At 36.1% G+C, this 23731-nt stretch overlaps 1 protein-coding gene across 1 annotated transcript in view; it reads right to left on the reverse strand.

The window, feature by feature from the left end:
- Nucleotides 1-23731, reverse strand: part of LOC149575007 (F-box/LRR-repeat protein 15-like) — a 95886-nt gene that overhangs the window by 33309 nt on the left and 38846 nt on the right. The window contains exons 2-10 of the mRNA XM_089814855.1: nt 22237-22483; nt 21982-22114; nt 21806-21905; nt 21457-21654; nt 21067-21337; nt 20548-20646; nt 20368-20456; nt 20166-20265; nt 19850-20020 (exon numbers count right to left, since the gene is read on the reverse strand). Of these exons, the coding sequence (XP_089670981.1) occupies nt 19850-20020; nt 20166-20265; nt 20368-20456; nt 20548-20646; nt 21067-21337; nt 21457-21654; nt 21806-21905; nt 21982-22114; nt 22237-22483 (1408 nt within the window). The remainder of the gene's footprint in view (nt 1-19849; nt 20021-20165; nt 20266-20367; nt 20457-20547; nt 20647-21066; nt 21338-21456; nt 21655-21805; nt 21906-21981; nt 22115-22236; nt 22484-23731) is intronic.

Here is a 23731-nt window from a genome sequence, read left to right on the forward strand (position 1 = left end):
GTGCATAGTTTTTGCAATCTTTCCATCCATCAAAAACAATAGACACACCTGTTTGAACCCAAGAATCTCTTTTTGGTTTTTAGTAAGGTCTCTACATTTTTTCTCTCATTATGCAATAAAGTAGTGGGCACCTTTTCATATCCAGGGCCTTGGTGACAAGAAGGTGCATTATTTATTGCCTGCACTATCTCCCTCCAATAAGGTGTTCTCACTAAGTTGAATGGAATATCATTCCCATAGAGGCAACGTCCCATTTTTTTACCAACAATATCTCTTAACTCATTTTGAAATGACTTATCTAATGGGCCTCTCTTGCAGGTGGTGATTCTTTTACTTCTTCATCCTCCCTCGAAGCCATAGGCAATAAGGGATGTCTAGAGGTTGGTTGAGTGGGTTGTGTCATTGTTTTTTTGTTTCCCGGTAGATGGAAACCCAGGCAAACCTAAAGGAGTTGTGTGGCATATAGTTGTGATAAGCTCTATTGTGGCTTTGTTAAACAAGAAAAAATTTCATCCAAAGTGATATGCTTTTTAGAAGTGTACATTTTGACCTAAATGTATTCCAATTCACTACTCGTGTGTCAATCAAAATAAGTATGTAGTGAGATGGATTGTGTCAATTGTGTATCCATCATCAGCCCAAAGTGCTTTCTAGAAAGTGTTCACTAATCTTGCATACATTGGTTACAATAGTCAAACTTCATGATAACCTAAATTGTGCCATAGCATTTTGAAAATGCAATTGAGTAGTCTTTGGAGCTAAGTGAATGTTCTTTCCTAGATCAAGAAAGATCATCTTTGAGAATCAATGCACTAGCTTATTCCCACATTATTTATATTACGAAGTAATTGGTAAAATACTTTCTTGTTATTAACAGAGACCGAAAGGTCAATATATAAAAAAGAATAAAACAATGTTTCCTTAGAAAACGATCGTAAAGAATAGAAACATTCTATTCTAAAAAAGAAAGCTAAAAGGGCTAAAGCTAACTAGATATTTACAATACATTACCATTAACTAATAATAGACAATTTTCTATTATCATAATAATCTACCTTAATGGTTAATCTATCTAAAACACCAAGCTGTCCTCTAAATTTGACAAACTTATCAGGGCCAAGAGGCTTGGTGAGAATGTCTGCAGTCTGCTCTGTGGTAGGAATATACTTAAAATCTATAGTCTCGTCTTCAACCAGCTATCATATGTCATGACATTGAACATCCACATGCTTGGTTCGTTCATGGAAGACTAGATTTCGTGCTAACTTGATAACGCCTTCATTATCAACAAACAAAGTAGCCGGTCCTACTGGTGACATATGGATATCCCCAAACATCCGACTAAGCTAAACAACTTCACATCCTACCTTAACAGTCCCCCTGTATTCAGTCTCTGTCGAGGAGAGAGAAACTGCCTACTGCTTCTTACTGGTCCATGTGACTGCACCGAATCCCAAACTGAACACATATCCAGAAGTTGACTTTTTATCATCAACAAAGTTTGCACAATCTGAATCTGTGATCCCACTAAGTTTAGGATTAGAACTTCGAGAGAAGTCCATAATCTTAAGTGCCCTTCACATAATGAAGCACACGCTTTTCTACCATCCAATGATCAGCCTTAGGAGTTGTCATAAAGCATGAGATATAGCTGACTAGGAAGTTGATGTCAAGCCTAGTAGCAGAGAGATAGATGAGGTTGCCTACTAGTTGCTTATATGTAGTATCATCAATGAAAGGAGAATCAGACTTTGCAGATAACTTGAGACCTTTCTCCATAGGTTTAGATGCGGACTTGCAATATTGCATACGAAATTTATCTAATAGGGCCCTAGCATATTTGGACTGAGAGATGAATATACTAGAAGACTATTGCCAAACTTCAACACCTAGGCAATAATGCATGAGCCAAAAGGTTAGACGTATCAAAAGACTAGCATAAATTCTGTTTGATTCCCTGAATCAAAGATGTCGAACTATCAGTGATGATCAAATCATCCACATAAATAACCACAAGGATGATGTCACTATCAATAGTCTTGATGTACAAATGTGAGTCTAAAGAACTCTTGAAGCCTTGCTCACTAAGGTACTTATTAATTTTTATGTACCATGCCTGAGGGGCCTGCTTCAAGCCATAGAGAGCTTTTACCAATCTGAGAACCTGATGGTTGCTAGTTGAAACTAGGAGGCTGTGTCATGTAGACCTCTTCATGAAGATCACCATTCAGGAAAGCACTCTTGACATCCATCTGATGGACCTTCTAGCCAAACTGTGCTACCATGGCTAGGAATAATATGATGGTGCTCATCTTTGTAGTAGGAGCAAAAGTCTTCTCATAATCAATGCCCTGACACTGAGAAAAGCCCTTCGCCACTAAACAAAATTTGTACTTATGCAAAGAACCATCCGATTTGTATTTGATTTTGTAAACCCATTTGCAACCAATGAGTTTCTTCCCTGATGGAAGATCAAAAAGGACCTGGGTGTTGTTCTTCAGCAAGCTCTGGTGTTCAAATGTCATTGTTTGTTCCCACTATTGAATTCCTTTAGCCTCGGAATATATTTGAGGTTCAAACACACTGTGAATGTTGGCCATGAGAGCAAAGTTAACAAACAATGTAGGTCTGCTCTTTTTCCAAGCAATTCTCCCATCAATGAGCTCATCATCACAAAGATCAGCAAGTGTCTTAGCCCACCACTTAGGTCGGAGAGGAGAATGACCAACATTAGTATCAGGAGATGCTTGGTGATCAAGTTCCTCATCAGAAGAATCTGGATCAAACTTGGGTGAAGCATCTACAAAGCGAGGTGATCCTGCAGGAGAAGCTGGAGGTGTCTGTACAGGTATCACCGGTATAACTGGAGCTACAAGAGCTACTAGAGCCCTCCCATCAGACAGACCTAATGGAAGCCAAACTCCCAAATCATGAGTCTTCATAGGCTAGTATGCTAGATTAGGAACAGGAGAAACGGGCATGAATGGTCCTTGCTGCTCATCAAAGACTACATCACGACTGCAGATGAGACGAGATGTCTCAACATCGATCAAGCGGTAGGCTTTGTGAAGACTACTGTATCCAACAAACATGAGTTTCTGACTCTTGGCATCCAACTTGGTGCATGACGCATCAAGGATCCAAACAAAAGCAAGGGAGCCAAAAACCTTCAGGTAACTGATTCTGGGCTTGCGACCTGACCAGGCCTCTTCCAAAGTTTTACCTTTGACCACCACTATGGGTGACCAATTCAACATAAACTGCAATGTTAACTACTTCCACCCAAAACTTCTTTGGAACATGTCTATGTTTGAGCATAGATTGAGCCATCTCGGTGATTGTCTGGCTCCGACATTCAACTACATTGTTCTGTTGTGGCGTGTGGGGTGTGGTTAACTAGCATTTGATGCCATGTGTAACCACAAAGCTAGAGGAAACATTAGAACAAAATTCCTCCCCATTGTATGATCTAAGAGTAATAATAGATTTCCTAGACTAAAGGCTTGAACTTCTTAAATACAGGAAATGCATTTGATTTCTTTTTAAAGAAATACACCCACATTTTTCTACTGAAATCATCAACAAACAACAGAAAATACCTGGACCCAAGAACAGGAGTAGCCGCCATAGGGTCGTAGATATCGGCATGAACAAGCTGAAGTATCTGAGAAGCTTGCCATGAATCGCCACTGGTGAAAGGTGAGTGATGTTGCTTCCAAGCCTGGCATACATCACAAACTCCAAGTTGTTGAGTCTGAATCTCTAGCAATCCAAGAACAAGCTCATCCCGAGCAAGCTGTGAGAGATAATGTACAATTAAGTGCCCATATTGTTGATGCCAAAGTGTGCTGACAATAGACCGCCAAGCAACAATAGCTGAGTCTTGAGAATTACCAAAATCAATAAGTCTAAAAAGACCATGATCCTCATGACCCACTGCAACAGTAGATTGAGTCACCTGATCAATAATGGTGCACTGATGTGAACTGATGGTGACATCCAAGTGTGGAGAATGTCAAAGCAACTGACTAACTAAAAGTAGATTTAGTTCCATCCCTGGAATGTAGTACACATCGCGGAATATGAGATTCCTCCTAGCAGACTCAATCTGAATGTTGCCTTTGCCGACAACAACGTACTCTTCTCTGCCACCAAAAATAACAAAGTCTGAATAAGGCTGGTAGCCAGTAAACCAGTCTTTGCGGTAAGTGAAATGACGAGAGGCACCTGAATCAATGTACCATGCAGACGACTTCACATGATTTGCTGGTCTTTTAGCCATGAAGGCGTAAAAGGCAGACTCTGTCTGCTCAGTGTGTTCTGCATTGTTCACTCTAAGCTGCGAACCTGATTGCTTAGACTGTGCAGCTAAGCATTTCTGACATTCAACCTTCATATGTCCAAACTTGTGGCAGTAGTTGCACTGAATGTTCTTCTTTCGCAAACCATCTGATGGTGGAGTAATAGACTTCTGCTAAGATGGCTGCTGAAGCTTACCTTTATCCTTCTGAATGGATTTCGCAACAAAGGCTTGCTCTATGGAGGTGGAACTGGAGCTACTACTGAACTCTTGTTTCCACCAATCTTGCTGAAGCAACAATGTGCAGATATCAGTGAACTTCAAATCAACACCAGAAGATGTGATGTTGAGAGTCTCAATAAAATGCTCACAGGACTTTGGTAAACTCTGAAGTGATAACCACAATATCCTCTTCCTCCATCTTGCGACCGATGGCAAGTAACTGATCATAGATTTCCTGAATCCAATTCAAGTGTGCCGAGAGCGAGGTGCGCTCATCCATGACAATAGAAAATAGAGTGTTTTTCAAAAGTGCTTTTGTTAGAAGTTTCATTAAGACCTTTAAGATGTGCCCAGATCTCGGCAACTGTCTTGCCGGATTAAATCTGAGAAAGTTGATCATCAACCACGAATAATTTGAGAAGCGTCATTACCTCCCGATTATTCAGATCCTATGTATCCTAATTTTTTTTGGATATGCTAGCTCAAAAATCAAGGCACAAAAATGAGGCACCCAGAAAAATCTGACAACCCAATTGAGTTCTCAAAAAACCCACCAAGAATCTGAAATCAAAAAAAAAAAAATTAGGGTTTCGAGCAAAACCGTAGTTGGCAGCCATGGATGGTCAAAAATTGCAGAAATAATGAGGTTTTCTGATAAAACCGCTGAGTTTGCTTCAAGGATGGACGAACAAGGTTGGAGAATGCTAAACAAACACCGAAGAAATGGCGTAGCAGGCGTGAGTTTTAAGACTCGAATGCAAAAACCTATTTGCAAAAACCAAGGTCACCGAGAGACGGGGAGACTTCGAGGTCTCCGGTACTGGTACTGGTACGGGTAGGGCAATTTTTCAAAGAGGAGACGGGGGGGTACTTGGAGACGGCAATTTTTTTTTATTTTAATTTTTTTTAATAGTCTAAAGTGTCTAATACTAAAAGTAAATGCAAAATTTGAAAATAGTAATACTTTAAGACTAAAGTAAATAATAATAGTAATGTCACATTAAAAATTAAAATAGACTCATAGAGTCAAAGATTTCAAAACTCACATGATCACAATATTGTATCTCATAGACATTTGTTTTTCGAATATTGCATATGATCACCATCATATCAGATTGATAATCACTAAGATTATCATTACATATTCAAATTTTAAATTCAAAAAAGTATAGTTTGATGTTGAATTGCCAATATGCAAACAAAAATGAACACTTTGTACAATAAACAAAAAACACAAATGTCTAGTATTAGTATGTCGATGGTACTATCATCTACTCCACAAGGTTGTGATCATCCATCTCAAGGTCTTCAGCTATCATGCTCTCCAAAAAATCATCACTCTCCAAAAATATTTTAAATGATTTAATCATTTAAATTGTTGAATAAAAATAATTTTTTAAAAGTGTTTTTAATGTTTTTAAAGTTATTAATTTATTAAATAATATATTTTAAATGATTTAATCATTTAAATTGTCGATGGTCTTAATTTTTGTATTAAAAACATTAAAATGAGGGCTAAAATATATAAAATTATTTAATATTATATTTTACATTTATATTTTACTAGGAGACTTCGGGGAGACTTGACTTTTTGGATTAGGAGACGGGGAGACTTCAGGAGACTTTGTCGTGAAGTCTCCAACCTTTTTTGAGGTCTCCGGAGACGTGAGAAGTCTCCGAGACGCAACTTTTAGGGGGGAGACGGGTCTCCCGGTAACCATGGCAAAAACAGCACGTTTTTTCAAAAACATATTACAAAACAAAGACGTATGCAGTTTGTAGCAATGCCGAGCCCCTCAACCACTGCAAAAACAAGGTCAGGATAGCTGAAACTCGTAGTTTGTAGCAAAGCCGAGTTCCACAACCAGTGAAAAGAGGAGCAATAAGAAAACGCAAGTTGTTAAAATCGCAATTTTGAGGGCAAATTGCTCTACGAAAAATCGAAAATCACAAGCTTGTAATCAAATCTTTTCATTTATAAACTGGAGATCATCCAATTTTCAAACAGATTCGATGATTTGTTTTTGATGATTCTCCAAAAGATTCGAACGGAAACCCTAGCCAAGTTTTTGTGAAAAAAGAAAACTCAAAAATGATTTCAAAATAATAATAACAATAATTTCAAAATAAATTATAAAAAATTTGAAAATTTTTTAAGTATTGGCTTTGATACCATATTACGAAGTAATTGGTTAAATACTTGTTTGTTATTAAAAGAGACCGAAAGGTCAATATATAAAACAGAATAAAATGAAGTTTCCTTAGGAAACGATCGCAAAGAATAGAAACATTCTATTCTAACAAAGAAAGCTAAAAAATGCTAAAGCTAACTAAAGCTTACTAGATATTTACAATAGATTACCATTAACTAATAATAGACGATTATCTATTATCGTCATAATTGATACACCTATTAAGAAGTAAGAGGTAAACCTAAACTTGAAAGTACGTAGAAGTTAACTTCCAAACCCTAAAGCAGTGAAAATTGCTCGCTTTCTCTTCACTCACTTGGCCATAGCACAATTGGTAAAAAATCTAACATATTCCATAACTTCTATGTAGAGGTGTGGCCAAAATAAAAACTTCAAGACTAAGAATTTTTTTTAAATCCAAAGACTTACAAGATAGCTGATAAGTCTCTTATATCAAATTTTGAAATTTTAAATCATGTAGTACACTTAACGGTCCTAGATGTTACAGATGTCCATAAATGGATTGTAACTACACAATGTCAAGATATGTACAAAGTGTGAATCAGATTTGCATGTTTATGCCTGAGTGTTTGCTAGATTAATGTCATCAATCAAATCAACTCTACAAGCAAGTAGAGACAATGCATATTGTAATGTCAAGGAATGGAAAGAAAAAAATATCAAAATGAAATAAAATCTTACAGATGAATTAAAAAGAATATGGTGAATAAAAAGGATGAGAAGCACTCGCACTATTCCAGATGCATCTCAAATAAATAAATAACAGTAACACCAATATAATAATTGTGGTGCAATTTACATATCAAAGGTTATACATATACATAGTAATCACACAATGTTATTAAAAATATCAAAATGAAATAAAATCTTACAAATTAATCAAAAATAATATGATTAATAAAAAGGGTGAGAAGCATTGGCTCTATTTAGTTGCATCTTGTTAATAATTGTAGCTTCAATCGGATGATTCCAATCAATGAAATCAAATGTTTGAATGGCCTACTATGTTGATATCTATCCTACTCTATTATTATCATGGAGAATTAGTAATATTGATAATAAAGTGTGCATGTATATATATATATATATATATATATATATATATATATATATATATATATATAAAGCATCTTTTTTTCTTTATTTTAATATAATGTTGTATCGATTGGGAGTCAAGTTTATTTTGTTTAATTCTCTTAAATTTCATGTGTTGTTTTGACCATTTGTAACCACTTGTTGCTAAGCCATTAAAAAAAATTCTCTAAATGGGTCATCTTTCTCGATTGCGCCTTAGGATGTTGTAGTAATCCCCCTTTCACATTCTAACCATATACCCTAGTTAAAAACCCCAAATTTGGTCTAAAAACTCAATTATCTTATAACTTGCATATGAAAGTAAACTAATTATGCTGAACAATAAACATAAACATGCAATAAGAGAACTCATAACACCATATTTATTAACTAGGGAAACCCTGGCCAAGGGAAAACCCTAGTGGGGATGGTACCCACAAAATGACCCACTAATCAAAAGTATTTGGTTAAAGATATTGACCCTGTTAGGAGTTTTTATATACAAATACAAAATGTATGCAAGATGAGCCCACTGCCCAAACATGCAATATACAATGTAGTTCCTTTAATACAAAGGGATAGATACAAAAATCTCTTTACACTGCTGCTAATATCTTCAATATCTGATACTGCCTTTGTTGTTCACAAAATTCACATTCCTCTTATCATACATCAGAATTCACACATCACATAATACATACATGTCACTCCAAAACTTCGCATTTGCAACCTTTCCTTTATACCTTTACAATTACAATATTACTACCCAGTTGGCTTTCATGCTTTTACACACTTTACAAAATACATTATTATCTTTCGTTGACTGTTGTCATATTATAGTTTCCCACATCAAGCAATGTCCACTAAGCTGCAAATATACCTGGTGACTCTAGAAATTGGTCGATCATGAATGACCTTAAGTTTTTCTTCTTATCACTATAGCTACGGCGATAAAGGTTGCTACTTCGATGTGTCCTACGACGACAGCAAGGAGGCTATTTAGGATGCGAAAGAAATATCGCCATAGGTCATAGCGATGTGGAGATCGAGCCTGTGGTACACAAAAGAGAGGGTATTGCTATATCCTATAGCAATGACCCTGTCGGAGGACGGATTAAGTAGTAATACGTTGTGGCAATGACTGATGATTGGGATGTCATGGATTTGTATGATATCGCTATAGCATATAGTGATTGGGTTAATTGTTGTGCGGAGAAGGCTCATTTTCGATATGGCGACAAGTGATAAAGGAAGATATATCGCTGTAACTTATGGTGATCATCAACAGTCGGGATGTCATGGATTTGGTTGTGGCGATGGCCAACGATGTTGTCGATAATAGTTATGACGATGGGTAAAGGAAGCCAGATATGAAGTTTTTCGCTATATGTTATGGCAAAATGAATCATCGGAGATCGACGAAATGATATTATGTTCTAGCGAATGGCAATGAGAAATCTTACATTGCTATAGGTTTTGGCGATAATGAGTTAGATGATTGAAGGAAGCAATATCTTGTTATCTCGACAAAGCGAAATTTACAAAGGTGGCGAGGTAGCGAAAGGTTCATTTTCGCATCTTCGCAAGATCAAGGTTGCAGTTAAGTTTTATGATTGCGAAGCTACGAAGACAACTTAACAATTAAATAAAAACAACTATCGCACCACCACACAGTTCAAAGGTGTTATACGTCTAACAATTGAGAAGTGGCGAAAGCAATATGATGGCAGTTCTAGCCTATCATATTGCAACATGTAGCGCCCAGGGCATCGAAGAAGTTCCAATCAAAAAGTACCAAAATAGATGAACTAATAGAGATGCATGACCAATGGATGATTCAAACTAACAAAATAATCATCTCAGGTTTTAAGGACTTGGCAAAGTAACAGATGTTATGAAAACCTATAGAGCTAATGCAGTTACTCCCAAAAAGGCATGATGTTCTATCATTTTTCCAGACATCTATCTTTCTCTCCTTCTCCTTCTTTTTGTAACCATTTATGGCATTTTGTCAGTCTTTGTAACGAACAATGATTCAAGCTTGTCCTATTTTTAACTTATTATGTTCAGAGATGCTTTGTAAATGCAATCATCTATCGTAATCGACCATTTTGAGAAGGCCTATATATGTAACTTTTTGAGAAGTTAATCGGATCGACAATTTACCCTGCTATTCTTCCCCCATAGCACAGACTATTGAGTAAGACTCGAAGGGTTGTAGGGAGGGATTTGATGATGTCTGGTGACTGTTTCTCCTGTTATTGTCTCCTGTTTGTCGAGCTAACATGCATGTAGGTTAGTCTTTTTGGAATTGGAGGACAAGTACTTGTGAAGCTACTAGTATTTGGGCTAATTAGAGTGTTAGTGCAGTGTTAGTAGTATGGATAGTCAGAGTGCTATCTTTCATAGGTATTTCTACTCTTTTCCAAAGCTGCATAACATTCAGCATCTGTAATGTGAATTTAGGACTAAAGTATGTTGGGAATTCGCCACTGGGCAACCTTGACTGGTTAGAGAGCCACTTAGGGCCATGGATGTTCTTCTTTCATCGCATCCCATTATCTTATATGCATTTAGGAGTAGGAGTAGAGTTAGTGTTAGACATAAAACCACGCCTAGGTTGCTTATGTTTATGAGCATCTTGGTTAGCCTCTTCTGCTCTCAGGTTAAGAGCATGCCCCTAGTTACCCATTTGATCACATAAAGACATAATTCCAAGTATATCTTACACATAGGGGAATTGTACCCTTCAATTCAAAGATTAGTGACATAGGAGTGCACTAATCCAATCTATTAGAGATAGCTTGTTTCTCATCACCTTGGGCATAAGGAGTCAATGTGAAATCAAATCACGGTGAGGAACAAATGGTTTACTAACACTGACTTAGGGTTAACATCTAGGATGTCATCCCTAATTAGTTAAGTAATTCTTTTCCTTAACCCAAAATACCCAATTCTTTGTTATGCTATGTTCTATTTATTTACTGTCGTACCTAGTAAATTGTCCATAACTCTTGTCGTACTGTCTGTACTGACTTGCGGACTTGAACATGTCATCCTTGCTGCCTCAAGTATCTGTGCCCAACTTCCCACATGCCTATGTTTCCACGGTAAATTGCGCTGATCAAAACTCTTATCTATTCTGCCAAATAAGCTAGGTGATAATTAGACAATTTTCTAAGTACAACTGTCATACCTTCGTCTTCATGATCTACCCTCTTCATACTAAAGATATGTTGCCATAAATGACATCATACTGAAGATATATTGCCATAAATGACAACGTCTAATGTCTACCTTAACCAAATTGCCAACAATCTCCCCCTTTGGCATTGATGGCAACACATGGGAAAATTGGCTAAGTACCAAAAGGACTAACTTCAAAACTTTACAAAACTTGGCCTTAACAAAATTTCAAAGCTGTGGACCATTATATTTTAACCATCTTTCCTTATTTCTCCTAATTACATTATAGAACTCCCCCTTTGACTATTCTCCCTTTCATACATATAATATATTTTCCTTATCCTTCTACATATATGCATCTATACAATTATCCTTTTCTACAATTTTCCTTACTCTTCTCTCCCCCTTTGACATCAATGACAAAGGTGTCAAAATTTATGTATAGTTCAAAATTGTATTACCTTCCTCTCATGCTAAGTTTGTAACTCTTGAAATACAATCTGTAAAGCTTGTCTTCAAGCTCTCAAATTCCTTATGCCAGTCCTTGACTGTTTCTGATATGTTGAGTAATGCACATAGGCCATAGGATGCCACCTCTACTACGTTCAAATCTGTATGCACAAACTTTTCATATCATGTCTTGGCTGCAAGACATTTCTCAAGTTGCTTCTGTACATTGCTTATTTTCAAAGTCAGGTGCTCTCTTAGCAAAGAGAACCTCTATCATTTTCTCTTTCCTCAGTTCAATGATTCTGATATCATCATGAACTTGTGCAATTTTCACCTCAAGATCTTCTACCTTAGTATCCGACTGCCGAAGTTTGTCTGTAAAAACTTGTAGTTCCTTCAACTTAGCACCAAATTCATCATTTATGTCCTTGACATAATTGTATGAGAAGGTACATTGTCCATACAATTTCCTTCCTTCTTCTAAACATTTCCTTAGCTTCTTGATGCAAGTATCATGTCTCTGCAAATCATTTCTCACATTAGTACACACAGTATCAAATAGTTGTGCATCATGTTTTATTTGTGCTTGACTTGTTGCTACCTCTGCTAACTAAGTGAATTCACTGTCAAATGCACTCATTAGCACAACTGCTCTCTTTTGGGGATCAGTTTCCGCTATTCTAACAGATACAATTTCCTACAACTTATCAAATACTTCTCCAAGGTTTTCTCCAAGTTTTTTACTTTCTTATTCTTTTCAAATAGCTTGCTCAAAGATGATATCAGGCCTAACTGATCATCAACATCTCCGAATAAATTCTCCAAAGCTGATTCCAAAGGTGTCTTACCTTTCTCAGGAGCCTTCAACAAGATATCTTCCTCATGCTGAAATTCTACTTTGTCAAACTCATTCTCAGTATCCTTGAGCTGAGGTAAGAATGAGGATTCTTGCATTACTATCTGCCAATTCCTCTTGGCTATGTTCTTAGGTTTGTTCCTTTCTTCTTCTTCTTGCCTCTTCTTTTCTTCTTCTCCTTTCCTTTTCTTTTCTTCTTCCTTTCTCTTTTTGTTTTCTGCTTCTTTCTTTTTCTCCTCTTCTTCTTCTTCATTCTCAGAGCTGGTATAGCTCACCAAATTGCCGACAATCATCATTTGGCAATAGAGTTGTGAAAGAATCTTATCCACTTAAATGTTGTTCTCCTTTGGCCTCGTCAAAGAGGACAAATGGTCCATGTCACCCTAGCCTCCGGCTGCTGCAACTTTAATGAAACGGGATGTAACAAATGGACAAAGGGGCTTTGAAGTTTTCATTGAAAATTGAGTTCATCAAGCCAACAATCTGCAAATGTTGAAGTTAGGGAAGAATATTACTGTCAACAAAGACTATGCACCCCTCCATGTGAGATGTGTTGGAACTTGGAGATAAAAAACTCATGTCCTTCGAAGTATGGAATCATTGCCAACATCTTTAACTGGGCTTCTATGCTTCCAGAAAAACATGGAGAATAATTATATGCTTGATTATTATCTGTAGTGATCACCCTACTATGTTTTTTTCTTTAGTGCCTCATACACTTGCCTTGGCAACATTATGTTTGTTTGTGTTCAAGTCATTTTGGAAGCTCCGTCACCATTGCTATGAGCTCGCATCTGATCCATTCATTGGACAACACAATGGAGATATTTTCAACTTGCACTTGACTTAATGACTTCAAGCACGTACTCAACAAAATTGGCATGGAGGATCCACAATTTGGTGGCCAGGTTGACCTTTGTGGTTGGGCCTGCATTTTATGATAGAGGTTCACATAAAAAGGCAACATGCTTGTGTAAGAGAATTGTGTCGAAGACAATACAAAACAGAGGTGTGAGGTTGTGATTGCATCACAGATTTAAATTCTAGGCAATAATTCAATTGCTGGCAATAAAAGAGTTTAGATTTCTTTACATGACATGGACATTTTACAAGGGAATGCATTAATCATGTCCAGCTCAATTTTGCAGATTTGTGGTCTTGACACAATTAAGGATGACCATTCCATTTCCTTCTCTACTTGTACTTCTAGAAGCAACTAACAACTAACGGAAATTGGAGGTTGAGTTTCATAAACATAATATTAAGTGTCAAGGGGTAACTTATTGACACAAGATAATCAGAATTGGGCATTAAACAGACTTCATTAATAATGAGAGGGTCTTCATCCTAAACATGTATAACAGTGAGATCTATCCTCAAGATTTTGAAGCAAGGCGACACATTCAACAAAGGGTAGAAATAACAAGTGGTACTTCGAACAAGGAGTACTTGGATCACTAGGAATGCATTCGACCCAGAATTGGTTACAATGTAGGAATTGACATTCTCACTAGTGATCCATAGGAAGGATGTTAATGAGCACCTTGAGATAAGTATTGTTGGTTATTACCTCTTGAATACTACTTTTATATGTATACCATAGTCAGTCTCTTAGCTATATCCCTGCATGTAATATGAGATAATTTCTTTACCATGCTCTTGTACTCTTCCTTGATCCCCCAGGATGACTTTTGCAAAGAAGAAAAAGAACAGAAAGAAGTTTGCCATATTTGATGTGATTCAAAAATTGTTCAACGACGTAAGAGTAGAAATTTAAATTGGGGAGGTGGGGGGAATAATAACCAATGTTTCATTCCCATTTGAACCATCATTAAGAGGGGAGATGTCAGAGAACAAACACTGTTACGGCTCCAATTTGAACCATCCTTAGAGGAGATGAGATGTCTCTCAAACAATTTGAGAGCGTGTTTACATCACAAATAATGTCTTTTAGAAACCTTCATAATGACAAATGGGAGCACAGACGATGTACTCAAATTGTTTGAAAAATGCTTATATGGAGGCATTTTCTGATTTGATGCATTGGAGCAACTTGCATCAAGGATGTTGATGTGTAGGGATGTTCTTCCAGGAAGAGAAGAATGCTGCATTAGGAATGCTGCTGAGGCATCTTTTGTCAGTGATAAACTCTTCCAATGAGAGGGAGCACACTGTGATGGGATTTTGCTCAAATATCAAGATGGTCATATAACTATTTGATATAGGAATCGATTTTATGATAGTAACTCCAAAGTGGTCTTGGATCTAGCACCTACAACCACATATAAATCATGTTAGATAATAAAAAACTCTTGAAGCAAGATACCTTTGATGATTGAGATTATAAGTACTCTCTATATCAAGGGGAAGCTTGAAATTTCAAGCAATCTTGGAGGAAGAGGTCAGGGGGTTAATACATGCAATTAAGTGAGCCACATTATCTTAAATCTAATGTTGCCATGCCTGAGGATAAATTCACAGTTTCGTACATTCATTCATGTCACTATGAATCAAGGTATGCTTTCATTATAGAGGGGGTAGATAGAGGATATGCTTCAGTTGACTTTTGAGGATCTTGCTCATATTGATCTAGAGGGAGTAGACCATGTCAAGTGGATTCTCCAGTGATCAAGAAACTATAACAATCAAAGAACTGTGATTCATTAGATGAAGCTCAATATGCGTAAAGTGAAAGGCCTTTATGAGAATGCCTCATTCGTAGATGAATACCTGGAATGCTATTCATTCAAAGTATATTGTCAGTAAAGATTGGACAACCAATTTTTTTCTCCAAAGCCTTGAGTCAAAGTAAAGTTTGCACACTGTTAAAGACAAGCTCAGAGTTATGGTTCAGACCCCTTACTAAGAACGGAACTCACATCAAAGATTTCCTGGGATGTATCTTAAATGCATCCTTCTTTATGAGAGAAAAAATTGAGGTGAAAACCCTTGTTTGTAATGTCCCCACTTTAGCAGTTAAATTAATATCTTATAAAGCCATTAAATAAATTAAAATTAAAAGGTGACTTTATATTTAATTAATTATTGTATTGCAAGGAGAAGCTTCTAGAGTATGTATTAATTATTGGAAAGGGGGAAGCCTCTAGTAATTTAATTTTCTAGAAGCACAATTAACTATTGTATTGCAAGGGAGGAGTTTCTAGAGAGTGCATTAATTATTGGAAGGGGGAAGCTTCTAGCACTTGCAATTTATTAATATTTGGTTTCCTTCTAGAAGGGGGTAGGGAAAGTATAAATAGAGGTGGGAGCCTCATTGTATAGCATGTGATTGTTGTATCGGATGATTGTGAATTGCATTTGATAAGAGCTTGGATGTGTGAGTCACATATCTTTCTTGGCATTAGAAGACGTTCATCCTCTCTTGTAACATTCTAGATGTCATTGCCTTGGAGTTTGGCCTTTGGAATACATTGCTATGTATTGATTTTATCATTTTGAGAACTATTATTATTTCAACAGTTGGTTTAGTTCTTGGGCATTTCCAGGGTGCCCATTACAGTGGTATCAGAGCTGTCCATTACAGTGGTATTAGAGCCCATCACAATGGTATCAAAGTCGTTTCTAGGGTTCTCATAACAAGGGTCCATTACAGTGGTATTAGAAGATGTTCATCCTCTCTTGTAACATTCTAGATGTCATTTCCTTGGAGTTTGGCCTTTGAAATACATTGCTATGTATTGATTTTATCATTTTGAGAACTATTATTATTTCAACAGTTGGTTTAGTTCTTGGGCATTTCCAGGGTGCCCATTACAGTGGTATCAGAGCTGTTCATTACAATGGTATTAGAGCCCATTACAATGGTATCAGAGTCGTTTCTAGAGTTCTCATAACAAGGGTCCATTACAGTGGTATCGAGCTATACGTCGTGCCATCTTGTGGAGGTCTTATAGGGAATTTGGGACAGCCGAATAGAGGGAAAAGTGTTTGAAAAAATGTATATCGGTCCAGATCAGGAAAATGTAATGTTCAGGTTACTGGGTACATTAGAGGAGCAAAATAGGCGAATGGATATGATGTTGCAACTTATGGCTAGACAGATGGGCATCAATATTAATGATTTGTATGTTCCTCCAGTGCAAGAGGTAGTTGATTCCTCCAGTGGGATCAAGACAAGTATAGAGCCACCCAGCTCTGATGTTGGTGATGTGGGGATTTCAAGGAAGTCAGCAGATGTGGGTTTACGCTCTAGTATTATTGATTCTCAATCTGGTGTTGAGTCATTGTGCGGAGTCAAGAGTCCACATATGAAGCTTTGTTAGGGGATGACAATGCAGCAATAGTGGGATTAGGAGAATGCGAGGATGTTGTCATATCAGCAGCCACTTCTGTAGTTCTGTGTCAGTTGAACCATCCAACGAGGAGTTTAGCAGTATGCATGAGGTTGTAGATGTGTGCTCTGATGATAGTACATTTGTTACTGCTAATGAGGTGAGTGATATAGTGACAGAGTCATATTATACTATCGATCAACAAAGTGTTGATGTTCACTTCTAGGATAGTACTATGTTCAACATGGATGCAACATTGTCTTATGACAATCTGATGTTTGAGGTTGATGTTGATCACTCACCTAAGTGGAGTTGGGCTCAATTTTCACCATCTACGAAGATTCAGTTTTGTGTTGCAGCAATTAGGAAGAAGAGGTTTCATAGATCTTCTATGGAGCCACCTTCTGGTGACATTTCAGCACAAGTTTTGGGTGCTAGGCTGCAGGACATATGGTTGGTCCTGATGATGTTGGTTTGCAATTGGTTTAATGTCCACAGGGATGTCACATTCTACTTCAATTGGGATCCAAGTGGAGATTGGAGTTTATTGAGTTGTTGGATTGCTTGAGGACAAGCAATTTCAAGGAGGGCGGACTGCAATGTCCCCACTTTAGCAATTAAATTAATTTCTTATAAAGTCATTAAATAAATTAAAATTAAAAGGAGACTTTATATTTAATGAATTATTGTATTGCAAGGAGAAGCTTCTAGAGTATGTATTAATTATTGGAAAGGGGGAAGCCTCTAGCAATTTAATTTTCTAGAAGCACAATTAATTATTGTATTGCAAAGGAGGAGTTTCTAGAGAGTGCATTAATTATTGGAAGGGGGAAGATTCTAGCACTTGCAATTTATTAATATTTGGTTTCCTTCTAGAAGGGGGTAGGGAAAGTATAAATAGAGGTGGGAGCCTCATTGTATAGCATGGGATTATTGTATCGGATGATTGTGAATTGTATTTGATAAGAGCTTGGATGTGTGAGTCACATATCTTTCTTGGCATTAGAGGACGTTCATCCTCTCTTGTAACATTCTAGACGTCATTGCCTTGGGGTTTGGCCTTTGGAATACATTGCTATGTATTGATTTTATCATTTTTAGGTCTATTATTATTTCAGCAGTTGGTTTAGTTCTTGGGCATTTCCAAGGTGCCCATTACATTGTTCCACTCTCTGGGAATATTCATGGTGAACCCATCCATTGATATGGTTCATGGTGGATGTCATGTGAGTTATTACATGATCTTGTGGAAACTTCTTGAGAGGTGACAATCTTCCAATAAGTTTACTTATGATTACTATTGTAAGTTGACAATCTTAACAATAGTTTAACCTACTATCATGATGGATATAATTTGGTTGATGTCCTTGGAGATCATGATAGTGCATATTTCATGTAACTGAGTTAATAGTCACTAAGATATAGCATTGTGTATACTATGAGACTTAGTATATGGACACACCATGTGCAAATATTTTCTTAGGTAGGCATCTGAGACTATATGCTAGTGCACATACTAAGGAAGATAGTATGGTGAATATCTTATGGTTGATATTGATATTCATGGTTGGACCATACTTTTGATGATATTGTGAGGTAAAGTCTAAATAATGGATCTATGTTAGATATCTTCCCTGGTACACATCATGAGACGTGATGTCAATGCACATACCAAGAAAAGATATGAGTATGGTGAATATCATATGGTTGATATTCTTGGGCATACCGTACTCCTAATGTTACCATGAGGTAACAATTGTATATTGTGTTGTTTTATTGGATAAAAATCATCCTCCCTAACTAAGAGGGAGTGTTAATGATTGTAGCTTTGTTCAGATGATTCCAGTCGATGAAATCAAATGTTTGAATGGCCTATCAGCCTTCATCATTTTATATCTATCCTACTCTATTATTATCATGGATTGTTAGTATTATTGATAATATATATCTATATATATATATATATATATATATGTATGTATGTATGTATGTATGTATGTATGTATGAGATATATTGTACATATATATATTATTATTATATATACACACAAATTATTACCACATATTTTAATCATGATAATGCCTTAAGCAAATATTGTTTTAATGAGAGTTAAAGTGACATGTCTCTTAATATTATATACATATTCACTGAGAAGGTATCTTAAAACGCACAGATTTGATTTTTTTCAAACATGTGTTATTACAAGTGACAGTAGTAAATTAAAAATACGCATTGAAACCTTACACACATCTCAATGAAATGCATAACAATAACACCAATAAAACTGTGGTGCAATTTACATATCCACGGGTACACATGTACATAGTAATAACACAATGTTATAACAAGTATCAAGAACTTTAAGGAACCCAATAAGATGGGTTTTACTCACTAACACTCCAACCCTCCCCTCGGCCAACCTCCCCCCTCCCACTCCCTTCCCCCAATGCACAACTTGGAGAGCAACAAAAATGTGGTTTTAAAAAAAAAACAAGCCTTAAAAAAAAATAAGAAAAGTGTACACATCCATTATAATAACATCTAACAGCCCAAGCAGAACATGTTTCTAGACCTATCTAAACAATCAACATGTTAGGAAAGACCCACAATAAACGAAACTACAGTACTTCAAACTTCTTTCTACAACATATTGATCTCAATACCTTAGTGGCAAACAAGAAAATGAAAAATTCCCATTCTATAAATCTAATTCATAAAAAAATTCAAAACAAAAGACGAAATACCCTAGTTTCAGAAATATATACAACAATATGTCTTTTTAACAATATTCTTGTCCCAATATTAAAGTCCCAAGAAATATTTCTTTTTCTGTAAGTCCTATTCAAAACGGTAAAAAGAACAATAATCTTTATGTAGAAAACATACATTTTATTGTTTCCTTTTCAACCTTAGGGAATACAAACAAACATGACTTGCAATCCTCAATAATCCTACTTTTGTCATGTTGAGGTCAAATGAATGTCTTGCTCTCTTCTACTAGAAAAAACTTAAAGCAATACAAAAATGAAATTATATTTAGAAAACAAATCTGTCAAAAAAACCTCATATCAACCGACAGTTTCAAGAGCACGCACTTTGACAGCAACATTTTGCACAAAGAAGAAAAAACTCACCCAAGATTATGTCATAGTTTCAGTCATGGAGCTTAATAAGCAACAAATTAATATTGTAATGAAGATAATTGGATAGTCAACATAGTTGGAGAAATATAAACACATAATTTAACATGCATACCTCACAACCATCAAGAATCAAGCTGTTTAGCTTTGGACACCCTCCCTTTTCACTGAAGACTTTGCAAATTGAATTGGTCAATGACTCACACTCAGTAAGGTCAACTTCACGTAGCTGAATGCATTGTAAAGAAACTGCTGTCAAGCTCTGCTGCTTCTGAAGCACAAGTTTCTGAAAATCAAAATTCAAGTTCACAATGTTTATTATTATAGCATAATAGGGCAAGAAGAAAAAAGAACCTATACTAAAATTACAAATTACAAACTGCATGTAAAAGTGTAAGTACATGAAACTCAGAAGACATTCTCAAAACTACCTGAAGTGCACTTGATGTGATGTCAATGCGGTTAAGTATAGGACAGTTTGAAACATTGATTGATGACAGAACAGGAGAACGCAAGTTTAGCTCTACAAATCTGTATTAAAAAAAATGTGAGTCCTACATTGGAACCTTCAGCATGTTGTTATTACTAAACAGTATAAGCATTCCACAGTAAGATTAAAAAATTAAAACATACTTTCGGCAATGGACGAGACTTATTGTTTGAAGGCGGGGCAAATCTAAAGTGACTGATGTTAGCAACCAACAAAAGTCAAGTTGAAGTGCCTGCATGAGATTCACAAAACTCTGGTCATTACAGAATATATGCTTCATCAGAATGGCTAAATAATACAATAAAAAGGAAACTTAACTCTACCTCAAGCATAAAACAGTGTGATAAGGAACCCATTGATGAAGCATTGATTCCTTCACAGTTGTGGAGTTTCATATCAGTTAACATTGGCATTCGAACGGCCTTCAAAACCATACACAACACTTCTTTGATTAGATAAATAATGAGAAGAATATCTACAGATGACCAAATGCCATTAATTGCACTGGATAGGTATGTGCTTAATACACAATAAAAATAATATATAATGCAGCAGTCAATAGACCAGAAGAGACATAATTAAAGAACATTCTAAAAGCATCTACAGCATCCTGAAAATAAATAACACAAACACAAATCTCAAATTTGTGGTCAAGAGTACAATATGATATCTAATCTGAAGTTTAAATTTAATTTGAAAACACTGAGTGTAAAACACCTAGCAAATTGTGTTTTTTAAACATGCTGGTATAAAAAAGATCTGTTTGACATAGAAAATGAAGGGATTTACCATTCAAAAACCTCAAATATATATTAGTGATTTATAAAAAAAAAGTTAATAACCTCAAGAGAAATATTTGGGCAGTAAGATGCATCCAGAATATGAAGATTTGAGCAAGCAGCTGCGATTTCCCTGAGTGTTTCATCAGTGACATACGAACAGTTTGACATTTCTAAAGATGTTAACAGCGGGCAGGAAGTTGCCGCAATACGAACCCCTGCATCTGAAAGCTTGTGGCAAGAAGACACATCAAGCTCGCGGAGTTGAGGACAAGACAATATTGCAGATATCATGCTTGAGCGCTTAAGGGACAAAGTTTCCAACTGTGGACACCTGCGGGTTATTTCAAAATTCATAATATAGTATATTAAATCTCACTGAATCAAATGCTATTCCAAATCAAACTTTTCTAATTCAACGCTACATAAAGATAAACAAAATGTACACCTTACCTGATACAAATCCGAATTACACGACACCTGATCATCTGAAGATGTCTCAATGATTCGTGTTGAACTTGAATATCTTGAGAACCATTTCCTAATATTGCGTCAGAAATGCTCAATTGATGTAATACAGGGAAATCAACTAACCCGGTGAAAAAACGCTCACTTAAAGCCCCTCGACCTAAGACAAGTACTTCAAGATTCCTGGACGCCAGTTATTTCAGTATCATAAGAAACATACTAATGTGTAATAGAGCAGAAAACAACATGGACATAATAATATACCAGGCATGAAAATATTTATAATAGAAAAGAAAAAATTCACAGACAAGCTCAATGAGTTGGCAATGCTTACCTAAGAGAGTACATTGCTTCACATAAAAGTTCATCCAAAAAGGGAGTGCCCCTAACATTTAGCTTCACAGCCTTTGAGTACCTTCGACACATTTGAGCAACTGTCTCAAAGAAAATTTTCATATCATCAAGCTAGATTCATGTGTTTCAATACAACTAAGGCAGGCAGATTTCTACCTTGTTCTATGGTAATTTTGCGGTTCTCAAAATTCAAAGATTTCCAGAAGTCCTCATGGGTGCTAGCAGCCCACCACTGCTTACAAACCATAGCTGCTTTACACAAATTTGAATGGTCAAGGAAAGAAAATACCTGCAAATAATTAACTCATTAGACAGCAAACTGAAAACCTTAGATGAAAAGATCTTCAAATTCTCACTATAAAATCTCCAATAAATTTCCACAAGTGTTGGTGCAAAGAAATACAAGCATACCATATGTAGCAAATCATCTGTAAGGTCCATTCTAACTTCAAGATCTTCCCCCTGGTCCAGGCATCTTTCATGTTCATTATCATCATCACCACCACTAGCAGAACCCATGGCTTCTTCAAGCACATCATTACTAGTAAGTGAACTGCCCCCTCCAGTTGAAAAAATCAAAGACAAATCCAACTGGGTAACAGATGAAGAACTAGGACCAGCAGCCTCTGAAGGATAAGTTGCAGCAAAATAATCTGATCTGTTATAGAGTATATAGCATTCTACTATCAGTAGAGTTGGAAACAACACCAAAACATCAACAAATTGTAACCATACCATGAATAAATCCAAACTAGCACCTCCTTGAAACCAATATATGATATAATATTTGCAATGAACCAAATACTAGATCAAAAAATCACTCCAACTCACCCCAGCATTCTATAGATGGATGTGACCATGTCTCATTAATATTACGATATTAGATAGTTTCTATTTAGCCTCTCTTCCGGCTTTTTCTAATGGTCACTTCTCTTCCGGCTTTTTCTAATGGTCACTCTTTTTGTAATGTTTCCATAAACTCCTTCTATTTGTTATAAAAACTTTCCCTTTCTCTCTTCAGAATGTTTCTATTTATCTCTCTTTGTTCGTTATAGAAACATTCTTGTGTATACTGGTATATATAGATCATATTTTCTCTTTGTTTAATACCACATTCATTATTTTACCAATATATGGTATCAGAGCTATTTTTTTCAAAAAGTAGTAATTTCATTATTAAAATTTTTAGAGTTATTTTTCAAAATAGGTTTTGAAAATCTTTAATTTCTTCATGAAATTTTTGACTCAAGATTTTTAACATCTTTTGCCTAGGTGTGTTTAAAAATTTTGTTTGTATGGATATTTTCTAAAATCTGTCTAGAATTTTTGATTTTTTTTTCTCTATCCGGCTTTTCTTCTGCAGCTCGTGCGTCATTTGCCTTTCCCTTGCCTGCACAACCAGCTTCCTCTGGAAAACGACTGACTTTTTGGCGTTTTTGGCCTACATTTGACTTTTTTTTTGTGAGCCCATTTTTTTACAATATTGTGTCCTTTTTTGGGGGGCATTTTCAACCTGTTTTTTCTGCACATCTTCAGCAAAGGGTGGTGTCTAGGGTTTTTACAACCCTTTGTCATTGATTTCCGGCCAAAATAGTTCCGTTTCCCACCACTTTTACAGTCAAATCTGCCATTTTTTTTGTTCTTAAAAAATGTTTAGGCTTTCTTCTGAAACTCTCTTTTTTCATGTCGTTTTTTTAAAACTTTTTGCAGATTCTTGATTGGTTTTTGCAAATCTCAACTAGGTTAGTCTCGCTTTTTTCTAGGTGCATCATTTTTGTGTCTCGATTTTCAAGCCAGCAGAATCAAAATCTAACAGCACATTCTATTTGAGTTTTTTGAACTCTTTTTCAAGTCTCTTTAAATTTTTTGGGTCTTCTGTCAATCTGCCTCTAAGTTTGTGCCACCT

This window comes from Cupressus sempervirens, chromosome 2 (assembly GCF_028749045.1).
Source record: "Cupressus sempervirens isolate cs-2001-9-10 chromosome 2, ASM2874904v1, whole genome shotgun sequence".
Classification (NCBI taxonomy): Eukaryota; Viridiplantae; Streptophyta; class Pinopsida; order Cupressales; family Cupressaceae; genus Cupressus; species Cupressus sempervirens.